The sequence below is a fragment of the Oryzias latipes genome, chromosome 17, assembly GCF_053564925.1.
Source record: "Oryzias latipes strain Hd-rR chromosome 17, Olatipes_Hd-rR_3.1".
In the NCBI taxonomy this organism is placed as follows: domain Eukaryota; kingdom Metazoa; phylum Chordata; class Actinopteri; order Beloniformes; family Adrianichthyidae; genus Oryzias; species Oryzias latipes.
In genome coordinates this window covers 29040835-29061805 of record NC_136253.1, presented here as the reverse complement: position 1 = coordinate 29061805, position 20971 = coordinate 29040835, and the positions used below count along the sequence as shown (strand labels likewise).

Genomic DNA, 20971 nt, shown 5'->3' with positions numbered 1-20971 from the left:
TTCTTCATGCTGCTTTTGTCTGTCACCAGAGTAAAGTTAAAGTCTAATCCTACTCTGACTGAGAGATCTGTAGCTGTCATGTACATTCTGGCACAGAGTTGGTAGATTTTTCATGGCTGTGACACTACATTTCAATCTAAAAACCTGGCACATTTCCTTTGCCCTGTTTCCACCTCAGCTGAATCAGCCATAAAATGAACCCTCACCTCTTCTGGACATTCGCTTACCTTCATCTTTGGGGACTTGTTTTACTTTTCAGGTGCCTTCCAGGCTACACTTTTCCTCTTTTTGTTCTTCCTGTATTTCTGCTCCTTAACGCAGTCCTTTCAGTGCATAAAAAGGGTTTGATGTAATAACCAATATGTTTTTAAGCCATTGTGAATTTCTAGATAAATATGCCATATATGAGAGTCAACAAGCATTTTACGCAGTCGTCAGTTTGAAAATAAAATGTCTTCAATTCTTTTAAGTCTATTCTGTAAACAATGACATGTCCGTTAACTTTAAAAAACTTCTGAAAACTTCCCTGTGTAATGAAATAGAAACTATTTTAGATTTTACTGTTCCGTTATTTGGCTAACCTCCTATTTATCAGTGTTTGTTTTTTCAATGCCATTTCAAGAATATTTATAAGTGGAATTTGGTCAGGGATTGGAATATGGAAATCCCACATGATTTTACAAAAATGTACACAAAATGCCCAAAATCTTTTTTCTTCTTTTTGCCTTTTAATATACAATTTATACGAGGACGAGTTCAGTTTTGGCTATTCACCTGACTTATGTTTTGTTTTGTCTTTTCATGAAGAAGTTCCACAGTTTAGTGTTCTTGTCCATCATCCATAACACCCCCTCCATGTGGAACACTGACAACTACAATCAAAGCCGCAAAGCAAATATCATCCACAACTCTAAATGGAAAAAAAAGTAAATTGTTTAACCCACTTGAAAAATAAATCGTACATGCCATCTCAAATGTATAATGCGATTAACAGGGCATACATCCCCGAATTATTGGATTAAGGAATCATGTAACAAAATTATTTTGAGATTATTTTTGCATTTATCTACTGTCCAGATTTCACACCATTAAGCAACACATGCTTTTTATGTCACATTTTCAAAGCCTCAGAAATGCCAGTGACATCAAAATGTTAAAAGGTGCATTTTGGGGTGAAGAGAGGGAAGTAAATTTGTTGTGATGTACAGATGAAAATAAGACTCTATGGGTGTAAGTATGTTGGCAAACATAATTTGAATTGTGATTAATGTAAGTCAATAGGCTGTGATTTTCAAAATAAAATAAAAATTTGTGGGGAAAATTTTGTATACACCATAATTTAAATGAATATAAATACGTTTGATATATACATTAAAAAAAAAGAACGCCCCTCTTACCCTTTCGCGGGTGGTTTCTCACACAAGATCGGGTCCTCAACCAGAGGCCTGGGAGCTTGAGGGTCCTGCGCAGGATCTTAGCAGCTGGTTCATTTGTGCTGCCAGGCACTCGTGGAGTATGATGAGCTTCTTTAGTCAGTGTATCATGTCAGGGCCCGGTATCATGTCAGGGCCTGGTGCTGTCCAGTTTTTCATACCTGAGACTTTCTTGGATGTCTGCCACTGTTATGGTTAATGGATTCTGTTCGGGGAGGTTCCTATGTTCTTTTCTCAGAGAGATCAGCCACTGGGCATTGCTGTTATGTGCTGTCTCTTTCTCCCAGATATTTTTCCAGTACCGTTCAGTTTCTAGCCTTGGTGGGTCTGATCGGCTGTTTTGACCCTGCCACTGAACATATATTTTTGCAGGCTGAGTTGCGAACAGCCTGTTTATCCGTCTGGCTTCATTGTCTCTTGTGTACCTCTTTAGTCGGCTGCTCAGGAGCCTTTGTTTGACAGTTTCCAGTCCTTCAGGTATGGGCATCTGGCTGTATCTCTTAGGTACTTGCTTTTCTCATTGGACCTCTTTGAGCCTCTGTCACATCCCTCCAAGTTGCCTTGATTTTGGACTCTTTATTTTGCTTTCATGGTGGGTGTTGTTTTCTCCCATGGTTGCTCTTATATCCAAGCATCTGAAAGGATCACTGTTGCTGAGGTGTAAACCAGTTCATTGGTTCTGTGATTGTTGCATCATTCGCAGCTTCCAGGAGACTTTCATGCAGTACATCACTTAACCATTGTCGGGGTTGCCTATTCTAGACATGATCTTGTCTTTCAGGCATCTGTGGTTGTTGGGGCTGTGTACCCAAGCTCAGGGTGGGAGTGTGCTGTTCTGTGTGTTGCTATATTGTACCACTTTAATCTCAAGTTGTGATAGGAGTTGGCGTTTGTGGATACATTGGGTACATTGGGCTCACATCTAGTCCATTTACGTCTTGTAGCCCACTTTCCATCAGGTTGCACTGGTCTCCGTCCGACGCTTGTTTGGCCGGGCAACGTCTGCACCGGCATGACATGTGGTTCATTGTCTCTCATGTTATGAGGCAGTAGCGTTAAAGGTCTTGCCCAAAATAAACATCCCTGGGTGATGTTAATTGTTAATTGCTAACCATTATGCCATTATTAGAATTGTTCGTTCCCCCCTGGGAATCAACCCTTGGATTCCTGCAATTGTCATAATTACAGGTATATACATATATATATATATATATATATATATATATATATACCTGTAGTTATGACTATTGTCTTATTGTCTTAAAAATAAGATGAGTGAACTGTCTCATGATGTCTGGAGGCAAGCTAAAATGTGAAGGCATGAATAGCAAATCCCTTTACCAAGCCTGGTCATTTCTAAGCACAGACAGCTGTTTAAAAAAAACATTTTTCATCAACAAACAACATTTCTTTTAGAAAATCACAACACCAAATTCACATCCTTGACAGAGGCCAGTTTTTTCTGCACATTTTTACCAACAACTTGTGTTATTGACCCTATATGTGGCAACAAACTATGCATTATTATTCACACTAAAACAATCATAATTTTTTATGTAAATAAAAACAACTTGTCCTTTTTTTGCAATTGTACAAAATGTCAAATCAGATATTAGACTTGAACCTTGTCATTTTTCACTGGCTGTGTAATTGGTGACCTTATCATCCCCAAACGTGTCTAAATGTATTAATCCTGCAGATGGTCACTGCAGCTTCAGAGCATCTGACTGTCATTCTTCTTTGAAGACATTAAGTCAGTGTTTTAGCTCTGGGGAGCCTTTGGGAGGCATTTAGCAAATCACTGCCTCTGCACACAGAATAACAATATACTGTTCTGAACAATAGGAGCTATAAACATCCACTCCAACTAGAAAGAAGAGCCACTTAACTGGTTGGCAGTAAAGACCATGGAAATTGAGCTTTCATTATTATCTGTTACACTTTGAGGAGGATCTGTTTAAATGTTACTCTTAGACAATCTATTCTCCCCTTCTCACTGACCTTCGTTGAGCGCAGTGTCAGTTTGACGACGCAATAAAAGAGAAAATCGGATGACTGTGAGCGGCATGTGATCATTATTCCATTACGCCCTGCTTTAATGTCTTCTTTATTGTTTCAACATCAGAGTAATAGAAAAGACTGGCAATAAAATGTGATATAATAGGGTAAGAATGCAGTAATATGACAAAATGCAAATTCAATTGCTCCAGCTTAGAATACAGCAGTAAAAAAAACTTAAAATGATGTGTGGCGGACTAATTACTGATAATATTATGATATTGTACAGTAAAAATGAAAAATTACTGAGTATTAGGAACACATTTATTACAACTGCTTTTTCTCTGTCATCTTAAGTGCTTCTGGGTTGCAGCATAGATTTTATCAGCTTTCCTCTGACATACTGTATTACAGAAGCTTAGTTTTCCAGCTCTCCTTGAGCTCTACTTTTTATTTCTTATCTGCCAGGGCTTGAGGATTTTTTTTTCCCGTCAAATCATTCCCCGTGTTGGCTCAGACGTACACATGTGACACATCTGCGAGAGGTTAAACAGAGAGAAACTCCATTCCAAATGTATGCTTTTTGTAATCTGATAGCAAAGGCACTTCAAATCGCTCAGGTGGCTGTGGAGCTTTATCAGCTGTTGAGGTTCAAACAAGCCCCACATCTGCTGCTTTTGAGATAGTCAGCAAGACCTGTACATAAAAAAGGAAGATTCTGAATTTGTAGGGTGGCTGGTTGTAACAGTGTCCACCACTTGTGAGTGTCAATCATTAGCAACAGCTGACAAAGACATCACACATGATGTTTATCAGTACCCAACCTAGACTCCCCCATCCGGACTATATATTTGATACAATAGCAGGTAGGACTGTGAGACTAAAGAATTCAGGAATAAATATAAATAATTGTTGTTCTAGACTTTATAACTCAGTGTTTCACGTCATTTACATTTAACTCTATTTCTAAAGTTCAAAAAATAAATAATGCTGCACAGGACCCTCAATACCCTATATATATATATATATATATATATATATATATATATATATATATCCTTCTTCTTCCACTTTCGGCTTCTCCCATCAGGGGTCGCCACAGCGAACGAGTCGCATGGTAAATTTGGCAATGTTTTACGCCGGATGCCCTTCCTGACGCAACCTTCTCAAACCGGGCTTGGAACCGGCAGAGGTAGAGAAGGGAACAGGGAGCAGCCCGGAGTCGAACCCGGGTTTCACGGACGGAAGGCGCCGCAAACCAGCACGAGCTAAACTGGCTCTTATATATATATATATATATATATATATATATATATATATATATATATATGTGTGTGTGTGTGTGTGTGTGTGTGTGTGTGTGTGTGTGTGTGTGTGTGTGTGTGTGTGTGTGTGTGTGTGTGTGTGTGTGTGTGTGTGTGTGTGTGTGTGTGTGTGTATGCAGGGATAGTTTATCCTCAGAAACCATTCTTACATCTGTTCAGTAAGTTATGTATACTTATATAGCGCTTCAATAACCCTATTAACGCGCTTTACAGTTGTAGTTCCGTACACCCATGCACACACAAATCCAAACAATGATGGCAGCTCCACTGCTGAACACTGGCGCCTATAATCATCAAGAGCAATGTGGGGTTCATTGCCTTGCCCAAGGACACTTTGACACATGGGCGCACGGGGCGGTAATCTAACTCAGGATCTTCTGACCAGAGGTTGACTGCTGTACATCTGCACCTGTAAGCTCCCCAGGAATATGAATAAACATCAAAATAAATGTCACGTCTTGTAACAGATATGCAAAACTCATTGGCTGTCATCAGAATACATGATCACATTAATCCAATAATCATCAAGTAAAGAAAATTAATGATTGACACCAGAAAACACTTTCACATCATTGAGGAACAAGAGGACATACAGTACAAAGCCCTATTGTATAGTGAAATGTGTGTTCTTTCTTCACAGGTCTTGACAACATCCACAGGATTGCTTCTCAAGGTCGGTATGAGCTGAGGATTGACATGAAGGACGGACAGGAGTCAGTCTATGCAAATTATGACAAGTTCTCCATTGGAGATGCAAGAAACCTCTACAAGCTCAGGATAGGAGAGTACAACGGCACAGCTGGTATGTGACTGGATGTAGGTCCTCTGCACTAAGAGTCCCCAATGCTACCCAATGCTACCATGGCCTTTATTTGTTCAGAAATTATTATTTGTTATTTGTTTAGAAATCTGGATTCTCCCCACCAAATTTGACTCATTCTTGACACATGTCAAGACGCTCTGTGACGTCTCAAAAATACACCCACTACTTTCTTAAAGGGACTGTGCCAATTGCTAAATTTAAACCCCAATGCTAGCAAAGCTAACAAAGAAGAAACGTATATGAAACATTTCTTTTGGCAAAAAAGTTCTACTGAGGAAACAGAAGAGGAGCCTTCGACTTCAAAGAAAAAATACATCTGCCATTACAGACAAATACCAGTTGTTCCCACACACCATAATAATGCATAATAGTGTGCAACTAGCTATATAAGGTTATAAGGATGCTGCTAATAAGGATGCTTAAATAGTGGATTTCCTTTTATTATTATTAATTTAATTATTTAAAAAATACCAGTTTGAGTTACTTTTTTGTTATTTTTTAGTATCTATCTGTCACAATGTAAAATTTGGCTTAGGCCTTGAACAGGCTGGTCTGTGAAAATATTGCCTGACATTAATGGTCTGAAAAGGTTGGGAACCACTGCCCTACAGCATTCTAAACAGTTGTTTTCTCTTCTATCTTTTTTTCTGACAACTTAAACCTGCTTCAGATTTCCTCTTCTTGCTCGATCGGTTTGTCAACATGAATAGATGCTGGAATTACCTGTCAACCTGCTGCCTTTATAATCACACCTCTCTTAGCCAAAGTACATTTCTCACCCCCTCATCATAACACATTTTCTCTCTCCTCTTATTTTTTTTCCCCATTATCCTCTTGTGTCAGCTGTGTTCAAATGTAAACTGATGATTACTGCAACTACGTGCAGGAGTTTCCCACCATCTGCTGACATTCAAAACTCTTTTTCTCTTTCCTGTGATTGCAGGCGACTCTCTGAGCTACCACCAGGGCCGGCCCTTCTCCACAAAAGACAGAGACAATGACATTGCTGTCACTAACTGTGCCTTGTCTTATAAAGGAGCTTGGTGGTACAAGAACTGCCACCGTGCCAACCTCAATGGCAAATATGGCGAGTCCAGACACAGTCAGGTCAGTTTATTACTCTATCTATCAAAGATTGATTTATTTACACTTTCATTTTGTAAATTGATTTACAGTGTTGTGTTTTTTCTGCCTTTATTCAAGAGTTGATGAAGTAATTTATTTGAAAAAGGTTGACATTTTCCAAGTGTTTTGTAGCATTTTACAAAGCTGATAGAAAAGGGCACCATTACAAAATGCTGATTAAAGGTTAAAACCTTTCTGTATGAAATAGCTAATTGAATCACAGCTTTCAACCTTCAATTCTCTGTAATACTGGAACGGCCTTATAATGCAGGACAATAAAAATGACACCATCATGCAGCTTGAATATTTTTGCTCAAATTCAGTGAGGAAGATTGGAATTATTTAAAAATATGTTGAGAAGGATTTTTATGGTGATTTCAGGGGTCACTTTTAATTTAAATAATTGGATTTTCATTTTTTCTTACCACTCTTCACTCTAATTCCCATGTGTAGAATGCATGAGAAGTACAGGTGTAGGGTAAAATGACCATATATTTCGATGAGAACATGTGAAGGATGGGTATTGAGGGATTCTGAATGGCTTTAGAATGCCACGGATGTGTTGTGTGGAGCTGAGACCAGGCTGAGCCACAAAGGCTTTAGAGCATCCCAGCTTATCTCTCTCTGCCCTCTTCCTTTCTCCGCGTCTTTTGATGACTTGAACTGGGAACATGTGCTGAGCAGAGATAGACAGGCAAACAGACATGAAGAGAATTTTCTGCAGCAAATGTGAGGTGATGGTGAAGTGGATTAGCAGGGTTGGAAGTGACCATAATTGGACCACTGTCTTTTTTGTGGATTTCCTTTCTGTATTATATGGAATTCAGTTTATCTAACTGACATTTTATCCCCAGATTTTCTTTCTTTCTTTCTTTTCTTTTTTTTTTTTTTTTTTTACACAAAAAGGGGTATCAATCAGCATGTCAATGTTAGATTTTCTCTTTTACAGGGTATCAACTGGTACCACTGGAAAGGCCACGAGTTCTCTATTCCATTTGTGGAGATGAAGATGAGGCCATTTAACTTCCGTAGCATCAGCAGCAAGAGGAGACGGTCTGCTTCTGTATAAACATACCCCATACCCATCCCACATTCATGGGCAAATGGAGTTTGGAGGATTTTTAGCTTTTATTTCTGTGTACCTCACTGACAGGCAGGCTGGAAATAGCTCCAAAGAGTGAGTAAATAGTTCAAACTGCTACTAATAGTAAAAATCAAGACCTATAAATTAATAAAGTAACACACTACCAGTATTTTTGTTTGTTTTAAATTGTGGACGATTTCATATAATCACAGAAATGCTGACACCACGTCCAGTCTGTCAGTCTTGGCTCCTGCCCAGCATCTGCTGTCTTTCCCCTCTGTATTTCTATGTAATCAACTGGAAGATGCTGTTATTTTGCTCTTTTAAATCTTCTGAATGACAATGGTTCTGTTAATTGTAAAAAAAAAAAAAAGGAAAGGCAAATCAATATAGTTTGTTTCAATCATGATATGTCCTTGCAAGGATTCTCTGAAATGTGCTCAGAAAGGCTCTACAAAGCAAAAGCAAGCGCTGTTTCGCCATAAAAAATTAAAACTCTCAACTCAAACTATTCTGTATATGCCCTTAAAAACCTTAACTGTAATATATATACATATTTATATATTTTTTTATAACTGATATAGTGTCCGAGCCCATGTAATGATTTGATGCCTTGATTTTTGATTCTTGACAAAGAGTACTTGAGTGTAATAAGGAAAACTGGACACCAGTTTAACTTTTTCATTCAAAAGCAAAACTGCAAATCCAAAATAGGTATTATGAGCGCAGTACACCAGCAACAGCTTCATAGTCACCACTTTTATACATGTAATGTTTGCTGTCCATTAAAATTTGTTGTGTGTTGACTACATGTGGAAAAAGAATGGAAAATGTCTTCAGTTGTAAACTTGTTACTAGTAGCCACACTGGGACAGTTTTTGCACAGAGTGGAAACAAAGCAAAATGACTGATGTTTGTTCAGTTTCTTTAGCTATTTGTAGCCACTTAAATTTTATTAACTTAGTACATGTATTTCTGCCCTCTTGCAGATACTAGGATTGCTTGTACAGATGGTGTCATTTGATACAACATATAACCAAAGATGTACACTGTAAACACTAGAGGAAACAGCTTATCAGTCACAGATTTCTTTATAAAACTCCTTAAATTGTTTTTGCAGGACTTATTTTAGGTACTGCCACCTCTAAATTTTATAATGAACAAAGCGTAGATTTTAAGCTTCCTATGGCCTGTGCAAACAGAAACTAAGAAACAGAGAGGTAGCTGGAGCAAAGCCCAGTCGTCCATGTTCTTGTTGCTTCGCATTTTAAGCTTCTCACTGAAACTGCAGTGGACGCTGTGAGGAATGTGCTGGGTCTAGTTGGGTATGGTATGTCTATACCAAATGTGTTTTTCTCTTTGTTCAATAGTTTTCTGGTCCGTTGGCTTACACGTGTACTTTCCTGTCTGAATTTGAACATAACTAAACACCAAAATGATGGCCAAAAAGGATTTTTCTGTGTTGATTATTTTGTGTCACCATCACTACAAGCAATATCTGGGCTTAGATATTTTCATTTTTTCTTGAAAAGCTTAAAAATGTGTTTTTTTGTTTTTGTTTTACTTCAATTGACTACCCTTTTCTTTTCCTATATATACACATAAATGCAAATGTTCGTTTAGTCTTTACTCCTGAAAAAAAAAAGTAACTTGTCACCCTATAAAAAATTAACAGTATGCTTGTGTAGATATGGCATTGGAATGTCTTTTGTTTGGTTCTCTATTCAGTTGCAAAGCAAAGCAGAAAACATTGATGAGGATTTGCATTTTTAACCACTTTATTTCTAACAAATATTGTGCAAAAGGAAAGGATTTAGCATGCTGCATGTAAACTACACTGCAGCCAAAAGAAAATGAGGAATACCCTGGGACCGTGCTTCACTTTGAGTTGCTGCCATGTTTCTTTCTTGAGCTGGGTTGCTCTTGCAATGGTTTTAAAAGTGGAAGAATTATAATCACCTTGTACATCTTTAAGCTTTGTGTGTTTATTTGTGTTATGTTGTTGAGCTACTTCAGAATCTCATGCAATAAAAGTTCCCATAGTGCTTTATATTAGAGTAGAAATGTATGTCTGTACTTATCTTATTTGCTAGTTAGATGATGTTTCCCCTGCTGTGTTTTTTGTACAAAGAAACAGGACAGAAAAGAAACAGAATGTAATTTGTGTGTGGATGGGGGGGGGGGGGGGGGGTCCCTTATTGTAATATACAGGTGCTCCTAAATGCCTCACCATTTGTTTTATTGACATTAGTTATGATTCCTTATTTAGCTGTCATACTTTTGCAATAGTTTGTAATATTGCATGGAAAAAATATGACGATACAGCTGATGTATGGGTGGGTGTAAGCCACCCAAAAAAAAAAAAAAAAACTTCCTCTTTTAAGGAATAACATGAAACACCACAATATCTAAGATATTGAAAGGATGTATACATTGAGGTAATTTCTTTTAGCATTAACATAGTTTATTTTTCAGCTGAACATTTGATTTGCTAGTTGGTTTCTTCTTCATTATGTAAAATTTGGATATGTGTCCTACAACTGTCTGAAAAGAGGATCTCCCCCAATATTTTCCTTTAGACTTGGTGAACAGAAAACCATAACCATGCGCCATAGTATTTGCTGAGCCTCTTACATGGAAAAAAACAACAAATCTTCTCCCTTTATTTCCTGTAGTTCTTTTGGCCACCTCTTCTTATTGCAGCAAAACGTGATCCTGCACATTAAAAAAAATATAATAAATTGCTTTTTTTCTTGGAATTACATTCACAGTTAAATTACCTGCAACCCTCTGAAACGTTGACGGCATGAAAATGTAAATGTTGATAAAAATGTGAACTTGACTGTTGAGAAGCTCATATATGCTGAAACTACTTTGGTTTTTTTTATAACCTTTGATTATTACTGTCAAATTTAGAAGTAGTTTAAGGTAGACATCTACTAGATAGTTCCTTTTTTAATACATTTTCTACACATTAATAAAATATTGAAATAGTCTGATCAAAAGTCTCTGATTCATTGCGTAATTGGTGGGGAGGGGAGGTTGCTTGTTTTCTTTCTTGTATAGATTTGAATTAAAATGTCATATTTTTAAGCAAAGCAAAGAAAGCTTTAGAAAAAGTAAGTGCAAAGTTAAAATCCTGAACTTTAAATTTTTTTTGATATAGCTACAGGGCCTTAAAATGTAACTACTTCTTTTGCTGTACTGTAGTTGACTAAATCCCACCGGGTTCAAGGTGTCTATTATAACATCTGTTGTAGATGCATACTAGACATCTCAGAAAACTCTTATTTTGTTACTCTTAGAGGTCTACCAACCAGTCCTGCTTCTGCACCTAGAGGTGTCCAATATATCTACTTGTAGACAATCTTGGGATTTTTTTAGATGTCCATAAATTATTTTTCCCCAACATTTACTTGATACTAAATTCAATTTTAAACTTACTTTTATTTGTGATTTTGTTCACAGACAAAGTAATCACAAAAATCTTACCAAGAAGTAGTAAAAATCTTCCTTGGGTTAAAAGGTCTCAAACACTTGCATCAAAACAAAAATCCGAAAGATATGCAACATCTTTTTTTTATTATTTTGAAATGGTTTATTTTAAGCAATCAAGTAGGAATAATACACAAAAACAATACAATCATCAGTTAAACATTCATACAATGACGTATCAAACTTATGATAATTAGCCATAAAATGAAAGATTGCTTGAAAGGGAGTGGAAGGAAGTGAATTTATATAATCCCACCCCTTTTCTACCATAACTATTTTAACACATGATTTATCATTATCCGGTTCCTAACTTGTATCAGACAGAATTAAGGATCCTTAGGTATCAATAAAGCACATGACAAAGATAAATTACTTAATTATAATGTAAAAATATACACAACTATTTTAGAAATCAACATAGCAAATCCAAATCAGTTATCTAAAATATATGCAGATTCATTAGAAATCTTATAAATCAAAACCAATTTTGGGGCATTTTAAACGCAAACAAATATTCTAATCACAGAAGAGCTGGCTCCGTAACTAGATGCAAAATGGACACGTTTGAAGCTGTGATGGAGAGGAGGACTTTAAATTAGCTCATATCCATCATGGATAATCCGGAGCGTCCTCTCCATCCTGTTCTTGACGATCAGCGGAGCACCTTCTCCAATAGGCTAAGGCAGCTTCGCCGTCACACCAACCGCTGCAGGAGATCTTTCCTACCTCACTCCATTGGACTCTATAACTTGTCATCCATTTGCAATGGATGAACTCATTTAAGGTCTGTCTGTTTTTCTCCAGAGCTGTCATACAATCCAACTGTTTTTCACTGACGTTTCTTTTCTGATTTATTTTTTCTGTTCTCTGTTGTCACCCATTGTTTATATGTTTGTATCTTGAGCCTAACACTGACGCTGCAACAACCCAATTTCCCAAGCTGGGATCAATAAAGTTTCTTTGTCTTATCTTATCTCATCTTAAGATGCATCAACATCTGCTAAATAATGACCAAAATAGTTCTTTTCACCAAGGTAATCCATTTTTAGAATCCATCAGATCGGCCTTTAGCATTGTGAGTCTTGTTGAATGCCTCTTCACAAATACTATTGAATTAAGACTTATTGTTTGAAGGATGGCCTCACACAAATCATTGATTGTTGTTTTTTATATCTGCTAAAATAATCTTGACATTCTGTTTAGCATATAAATGAAAGAAGCTCGACACAAAACAGTTTTAGGAAATGACTTAACAATGTAAAACTAATCAAATTAGACAATGAAAAATGCTTTACTCTAGGGGAGAAATAAAGTGTTTTTGAATTGAATTAAAATTGATCTGAATAAGAATGACAGAGTCTAAAATTGAGAGATTTATAGTGAGACGTCTGAGGAAAATCATTTTAGACACTTGTCAAACTCAACAATCTGATCAAACATTTTCTATTAGTGAAGAAAAAAACATTAAAGTATTACCCACGAGTGTTGTTGACAAGTGGGCTAAAAAAATACCACTACGTCAAAAAGATGACTATGTTTAGACAAATGTTGATCTTTAATTGAGAAATAAAAGTCTGCTCTTGACTAGCAGAGGGAGGGATCACTATGACTGCAACGCTTATGACGGTTAATTTATCATCTTATCATCTTAGCATGGAAAATTACTGTTACATTTTCTAATCATTGCAGTCTTAGTATATTTTTCAAAGGAAGATCTAGACTTTTTCAACAACCATATTCCATGGAACACCCAAGTTGCAAGGATTATCATATCAGAATTTTGAATGTTTCCTTTATTCTTTTCATTTCTCCCCTCAGTAATAATTAAAAAAAGAAAAAAAAATCCACAGGATTTAATCAAGAGTTGGCCGTGGCATGAAGTTGATAAAAAGCGGCGTTGTGAGAACTCCTCTGCCTCTCGTGTCAAACCAGAAACTCTTTACATCTCATTGAACACAGAAGGCTAATGGGTCCTGGCAGTCCACTGAATGAGAGGGAAGTCTGACCCAGATATCCAGGTTGGAGTTGTAAACACTGGGGCTTAATTTGATGACCAGCTAGTGAACAGCTTGGTTTTCATCAGAGATTAATTGATGCTTGGAGATCAATGAGAAGGACTGAGGAGACATGAATGGTTTGGGCTTCACATTAATCACGTTTAGAAGAGGTAGATAGGGCAGAACTCGTCAGTTCACAACTTGGGCAAAACTAAATCTTAAGATTAAAGATGCAACTTTATTTAGGAATTTTTGCAGACATTTTTGATTGTGTCATTTACTACTCACCATAGTACACTATATAGTGTGTTTGCCATTTTGTAGAGCTGTCTGAAAATCTACAATTCCTGGAAATCTTCTGCAACAAAACAGTGTACATCAATGCTCACTAGATTGGCAAATATAAACCACAATGGATAACTTTTGGATTCTTTTTCATTTGAAAGAAAACAAATGTATTTACATTTATTTATTTTTTTATAAATTTTTCGAGTTTTCATCATCAGAAAAAGACAAAAACATTCATAGTCTTAAGAAAAAGGACATATTTATTAGTTTTTTAACTTCGGCTAATGGATGATATCATAGTTTAAAAAAAAGTGGGAAAAGAAGAGAAAAGTTGTATGAATGTGTCCAAATTATATTAAAATCCAGGGCACTCAATACAACCGCACTTTATAGCCTAGTCTTAGTATAGTGAGCCAATTCAGACACAACTATGTTGTATTTATAATGAGGAAAAGGCTTTAATTATCAATAAAAATGTAAAAAAGAAAAAAACAACAACAAAAAAACTTCCTGTTAATGATTTAGGCAAATATATGTGTTAATATGCAAATTAAGGGGGTAAAAAAACTCTGACAAGAATACACTTTGCCATCAGACCATATAATAGATTTTGCTTAATCCTTGTGCTCTGTCACTCATCATAGTAATTCAAATCAAAAGCTAAATAATTACCATGGTGACAATCAAATATGGGCTGTATGGTGGAGTAGTGGTCAGCATTCTCACCTCACAGCAAGAGGGCCCTGGCTCAAATCCCAGCTGGGTTCTTTTTGTGTGGAGTTTGCATGTTCGCATGTGTGGGTTTTCTGTAGGCACTCCAGCTTCCTCCCACAAACAAACCAAGCTTTATAGGTTGATTAATGATGCTAAATTGTTCCTAAGTGTGAATAAGAGTGTATCGCTGTGTGGCCCAGCAACAGACTGCAAACAGTCTAGAATGTACCTCGCCTTCACCTTGCACTGGCTGGGATAGGCTCCAGCACCCCTGTGACCCTGAAATGGATTATGCAGGCTTGGCAGATGGATGGATCATTGTTTAAATTTTACTCTAGTTAGATCTGACATATTGAATGTCATCAATTTGTAGAAACATGGGGTTTTATCAGTAATAGTGAAACAGAAATGACACTTGTCAACCTTTTCACCCATGTTTATCTTGAGTCAAACATAAAACCACGTATTCTTTGATTTTTTTTTTTTTTTCATTCAAATTTCAAAGCATTCTCCCTTCTTTTTATGGTCCTTCATTCTGCTACAGAAATGATTATGTATTTATATAAAAAGTGTTTATGGTAAAAACAAAGTCATTCTCGAAACAAACATTCTCCTCTTGGATTTTGTGATGTTTCTTCAATTTTTGTCAAGATCTGTTTTCATTGTCAGTCTCACCAGGTTAAGGATGATCATCCACAGCTGTCTTCATTTAGCTAATTACCCTCAGTGTATTTAAGCCTCTGGTTTTTCAGTTCGTTGCTTTCAGTTTATCTGCTTTGTGTCATCAATGTCACCTTTAAGTTTATTTATTGGATTTGTGGGTTTCTGCTGCCAAGCCTGGTCTTCTGCATGTTGGGTCCTACACCACCATCTCCTCACACATTTATGAAAAATGGCAAAAAGCCACTATTAGTCTTGCTCTCTTTTCCTTATTGACTGTGACGAACATTTGTGGGGGGGTTCTGCCCCTGTCTATCAACTCTACATAAGCTAATATCTTCTTCCATCTAAAAACTACTCTTTAAATCACAAACATCCTTTTTCTGAGTTATTAAGAAAGGCCTATTCAGAGGATTTTACATCAAAATTGGATTATTATAATTCCAAAGTATCTGGCTGTTCCCAAATGTATATGAGATCCTCCTGCTGATCCTAAATAGGATTACATTTTCTGAAATGTTTGCCTTGCTTGAACAGCTGCAAGCTTTAAAAAGACAAACTGTCATATTTTACACCCATAGCACCTTTTCTCAATTATGCAACTTTTTATTTTTATTTTTTTGTCATTCCGAAAGTTTTTTAAACTAGATCAGGCAGCAGATCCTTCAAGGCTTTCAGGCTGTTATCAATCTGAACAATTTTTCAAAGCTGCTCTCATGACACCTTCATTAGAATGTACTAGATTAGATCAAGGTATTCATTATTTGTATTATTTCATTGTTTATCCCTGTATTAAGTTCATTTTACTACATTCTAATCCATCCCCTTCATAATAAAGGTTCAAAGCTTGATGAGGCATGACCCACCCTTACTATTACACTCATTGTTTTTTGTGACTGCCACATCTTTGCTTTGCTTAACCCCTGCCACGCTTTTTTCTTCTTTTCTTTGCTGTCTTCATTTCTTTTTAGTTGTCCTCCCCTTTTTTGTTAGTTTCCAGCAGCATCTGTTTTCCTGCATTGTGGTTCTCCATAAAAATCAAACTGCGACACTATTACCTTGTAAATCCTCTCATTTGTTTGCATTTCAGCTTGAAAGAAACTCGTGGTAGTATAACTGCTTTTAAATTCTAAAACATTAATGTTACAAATCTCACAATGACACATTAAAATTGGTACAAGAATCACGGGAGGAGTTACTGTTGAACAGCAGGCTTTGGTCCAGCCTATGTTTGTCATCTGGACTTCAGAGTAAGATCAGTTATTTTCCCCATTTCCTCACTGCTTATAGGTGCTTTGGTGTTTATTTTCTACATTTAAAGGCTAACAAGAGAACAGAGTTTGATTTTTATTTTTTGGCTCTTGCATCAATATAACTAAGTCTTTCAGAATCATTTAGACCTGAGTAGAAAAACACAAAGTATTTCTCAAGGCTAAATTAACCAGGGCGTAAAGCTCAGCAGAAGCTTTGTTCTGTACTTTTCACATCCCTGACAGGAAGGGAAGCCACCCACCAAGAAGATTTGTCAGCTTGTCTTAGCTAAAGCTAAGTAACTATGTTTTTGCGCAGCTTGCTTTTGAAACGTGTGACTTTAATATGCATGGATATTTACCCACCGCTGGCTTTTGAAGTTTTTGCAATTGCAGTCTGCCTTTAGGTAGCGTTTTTTGTATTATTAATTACGCAAATTTGTCTTGCAATCCAACTATGACTATGCAAAGAGACTCTAATTCTGTGTCATAACCCAGCACCTTTTAAGCCTTTGTCATAACTGCCCCAATGTGTGGATACGGGCTGTCTGCGGGTAAAAAATGACCAAACCTGTACGGGGCAGACCGGTGGCCCGTACAAAATAGCAAGATTGTAGACTGCTTTGTGGGCCTGCAGAGGTGTTGTATGGATTTCTTCATTTGTGCGTGCTGCACAAGGAACCTGTTTAGGCTGTTCACGTAACAAGTGTGTACTCCTTGCATGCAGCTTTAGAAATGAGGAAATTAGACAATCAGAACTTAGTTTTTCTTACTGGCACTTACATATCACGTGCACAACCATACATGCAGCATTTGGGCATGGTCAGTAAGGAGCCAGTACGCCAACTTAGTCTGCTAAAGACTAGAGAAAGGGCACTGTACAGCAGCATCACCCGTATGTGTGCAACTTACATTATCCTTACAAACACTTCACAAAAACGTACCATACGCACAGCAACGAAGGTTCAATTTTCATGACATCCCTTGAGGTGGCCGCACGAGCCTCTGAAAGTGCAAGACACCAGCGCCCTCCATTAAGATGTGCTTTGAACTGTCTGCTCATCTCTACAACTTTCCAGGGACCTGGACAACCCAAGAACCCACAGCAACCATACGGCTCAAACCCTCTTAAGGGTGCGGCTAAGGCTTTACAAAAATGATAATTGTGTACAGTAGAACAGTATCAAAACAATGGACAATTTTTTTCTTCTTTTTGTTTTGCTATTTTACAGATTCATTTGCCCTCTTTTTTTAGTCCAAGTTCAAGACACAGAACTTTATATTACCAAAGTCTTGAATTTTTCAAACAACCCGATTTAAAATACATGTTTTGCATCAGATTGAGCTTCATTGTCATCGGTGTTTCCAGTCAAAAGGGTCAAGCAAACACTAGTTCCCTACTTTGTTTCTATTACATTCATAATAATAATAATAATAATAATAATAATAATAAATTGCATTAATTTCTCCCCTGTGTCCTTAAGGGGGAAAAACAACTCTGTCATCATTAGCAACCAAAAACAGCTCAACAGGAACTTGAAAAATCAAAAAGCTATTGCAACTTTGCTTGTAGGGGAAAAAACAAAAAACAAAACTCTTGACAGAAAGAGTATCAGGGGGGTAGGGTATACAGAGATGTTGAGGTGTAAAATCCTTCCAAGCCCCTAAAATGCATACAAACTATTCTAACTGTGCTATAACTATTGTCTCCTGTGAGCCACTTGGCTTTTCTTCAAGTTTTCATGTACGGTGCCATTCCTGTCTCGCTTGAGGGCCTGCAGAGTTGCACTGACCACTTTTGAAGCACAGCACAGGTCAACAGAATGAGCCTGCAGCATGCCATTTGCAGACTTTAAGGAACCTAAAACTTTTAAAAGAAACATTCCTATTTCAAAGAAATGATGCCTCCGTAACATCATCAGTAACCCTGATGCCTCTGTGCAGATGTCCTCTGTAACCTCTGACAGGATACTCATAATAGCAACCTGAGGCTTTACAAGACACTTTTACAGGGCAGTTTTCTAATTAATAAATCTTTGTTTTGTAAAAAACAAATTCCTGCCATTTTTTCCCCCAAATTTACGACACAGGACATAAAAGCATGCATCAAGCTTTGCTGAATATTCCAGCTGTGGTCTTCCTCGACACCAGGCTGTGCAGAATGAGCGTGCGTTCTTACCAAAGTTACGCTTGGGGAAAACCAGAGTTGTGGGCTGTGACAGTGCTAAAGTGTTCAAACCTAAATCTTCATTATCCGCACCAGCCACCGCAGGGCTGCGAGCAACTGGGAAAGCAGGAGCTGTGCTTCTGCAACTATACAAACTAGATGTACGGAGCTGAGCACGAAGATTCAAGTTTGCAGTACAGCCCCACGGGTCGGTCTCTGCTGCCGCCACTGACGCCACGGCACTGGCAGCTTCGCTGCTACTGCTAGCTTTAGCAACCAGAAACCTGCGTATAGTAAATTTGTTTCTCGGTTTACTCCAAACCAGAACAAAGACAGCGATAGATACAGGACAAGAATGAGTTGACATAATGAGCGATCAAATAATTTCAGCGATAAACAGCAGAAGAAAACTCAGAACATCAGCTGGGGTCTGCGGGGACTGTGAGAAACCGAGTGAGACGAGGAGCGGGAGTGAAGCGAGAGGCCACGCCTTCCCTTGCATCTACCAATCAGCACCAGCAGCTACTTTGAATGATAGCCAGAGAGAGCAGAGAGTGCTCTCTTTTTCTTTAAATATTTTTGAAAGTTTGACCGTTTTCATGGCGTCACATTTAGGTGGGGCAGTCCTGGCATTTGGGGGGCTTTGCCCCCTCTTGCCCATGCCTAGATCTTGGCCCGTATAGCTGTAAGAATACAACATTACAGCGTTACATTTACTTCAGATAACACAGAAATCATGATGGGTTTCATTTAAAACTAGAAAATGCCTAATAACGGAGAAAACAATTGTATGTCCTTCCATGGAACATCACAAGGTTTCAAATGAGAACTGAAGCCCTCCAGGCAGAATGTTTCCTTTTTTAAACACAAACACATGGTTGTCATAAGCAACAAGAAGTGTCTATAAATTTAAAAACTAATGTCTGCAGTTATAAGCTGAAAAATGCAATCCACTACTTCTCAGTTATGGTCTGGGCTTGTTTAAGAAACAGCTTTCAGGCATTTCAACTTTACCAAAAAGGTCTGTGTGGATGAGGTAGTGACACAGAAGCTCTAAAAACTCATTTTTCCCCTGTTTTTTTTTATTATAAAGTTGTAACAGCTTCCTCATGATTATTTTTTTTATTCTTACTTATCTGTCTTAATCTTGACATCGATCTCTCCTTCACCATTTTGTATATAATTAATGCAAATATTTAGTCTGCTAATTCATTTATTTGGCGGATTTTAGGTGAAATCTCCAAATCTTAAATTTTTCTATGTCCTTTTTATCTTATTTTTCTGGAAAAACTGTGAAAAGAACAAGAAGACCACAATGGAAGAGGAAAAAAATATATTTATCAGTGCTGCAGTATGGAAGAAACTTTTTTGTCTGTTTTTACAAGACAAACACAGTTACTAGTAACCATAAGTACATCCCATAAAGGAATTTGTGTCATATGAGAACTATGCTGAACGTATTACATAATTAAAACTTAAAATAGAAGCTTCACATGCATTTTTTGTGCTCTTCTGAAAAAGCCTTGTTTCTACAAGCCAGACAATATTTTTTTCAGTCAAGAGGTTTTTTTCTTTTTTTTCTTCCTACAAGCAAAAAGCAAACTCCTTATATAGACAGGCTCACTGGCTTGGTCCAAACATTTTACATCACTGAATCACAGCTCTGTTTCTCCTCTAGGGGACCTATTTTATTAGCCAGCTATTCCTGGACTCTTGTCAGATTGCACCACAGCAACACTTTGGTCACTTTTCATTAACACCCACGTTCAAGAACTTACAGACGACACTATATCTGCTTCTCCTGTTCCTGAGTAAAGAAAGCAGAGCTGAAAGGTTGCAGTAATTGGTAATTACATGAGACTTTGCGTTTTCAGCAGGTAATGTCACGGCCACTTTTTGCTATGATTGTCTTACCAGCAATCCAACATAAGATCAGTCGATCTTGCAATTTCCTGCAATTTGTTTGGCAGTAGACCTGAGCGGGACAAAAGGGTGCATTGTTGTAGCATTCCTTCATAAGTGAGCTCCACTGTGCAAAACCAGATGGCTGCCACACCCATTGTAGCTGAGGTTCAATGCTGTATAAATCAAGATTAAAGTTTTCATTGAGTAACTGGGGCATATGTGGGGGTCAGTTCTGTGTAAGTTAAACATGCGGTGTCCTTGGAGAGTTTAGTGCTGTAGGTATTATAGAGGAAAAACAAAACCTTTCTAACGGCAAGGGCATGGGATTCTAAAATATACCTGATGACACATTTATGCAGTGCCCACTGCTCATTTGTTCCAAGAGAGCCCTTGCAGTCTGATTCATGGCATGCAGGACCTTTTTTAGAGGGCTCCTTGTGTCGTTTCATGGTTGAAAGGCATACATACCATTTATATATTCTAAGATATTCATATACTCCCTACAAGATTAAAAAATGTGTGTGCATAAAAGATTGCTTCTACACACAGGTTTTTGATGTAGCAATCAAAGGCAGCAAATGGAATATACAGTCAAATCATTTCATACAAACTATTCCAAAGAAGGATTTCCATCAGGGGAAATGCTGCTTCTCCGAGGTCATTAATCAAAGCTGGCTAAAAAAGTGACTGGGAACTGTAGTGCCTCA

At 37.5% G+C, this 20971-nt stretch overlaps 1 protein-coding gene across 6 annotated transcripts in view; it reads left to right on the top strand.

Moving 5' to 3' along the window:
* tnr (tenascin R (restrictin, janusin)) overlaps positions 1-9838 on the top strand; it is a 138914-nt gene extending 129076 nt beyond the window's left edge. For all 6 annotated transcript variants that reach the window (XM_078935139.1, XM_004079342.5, XM_011486829.4 and 3 more), the window contains 3 exons: positions 5397-5558; positions 6523-6686; positions 7654-9838. In XM_078935139.1, coding sequence (XP_078791265.1) covers positions 5397-5558; positions 6523-6686; positions 7654-7773 — 446 coding nt within the window. In that variant the 3' untranslated portion in view covers positions 7774-9838. The remainder of the gene's footprint in view (positions 1-5396; positions 5559-6522; positions 6687-7653) is intronic.
* The last annotated feature ends 11133 nt before the right edge of the window (positions 9839-20971 follow it).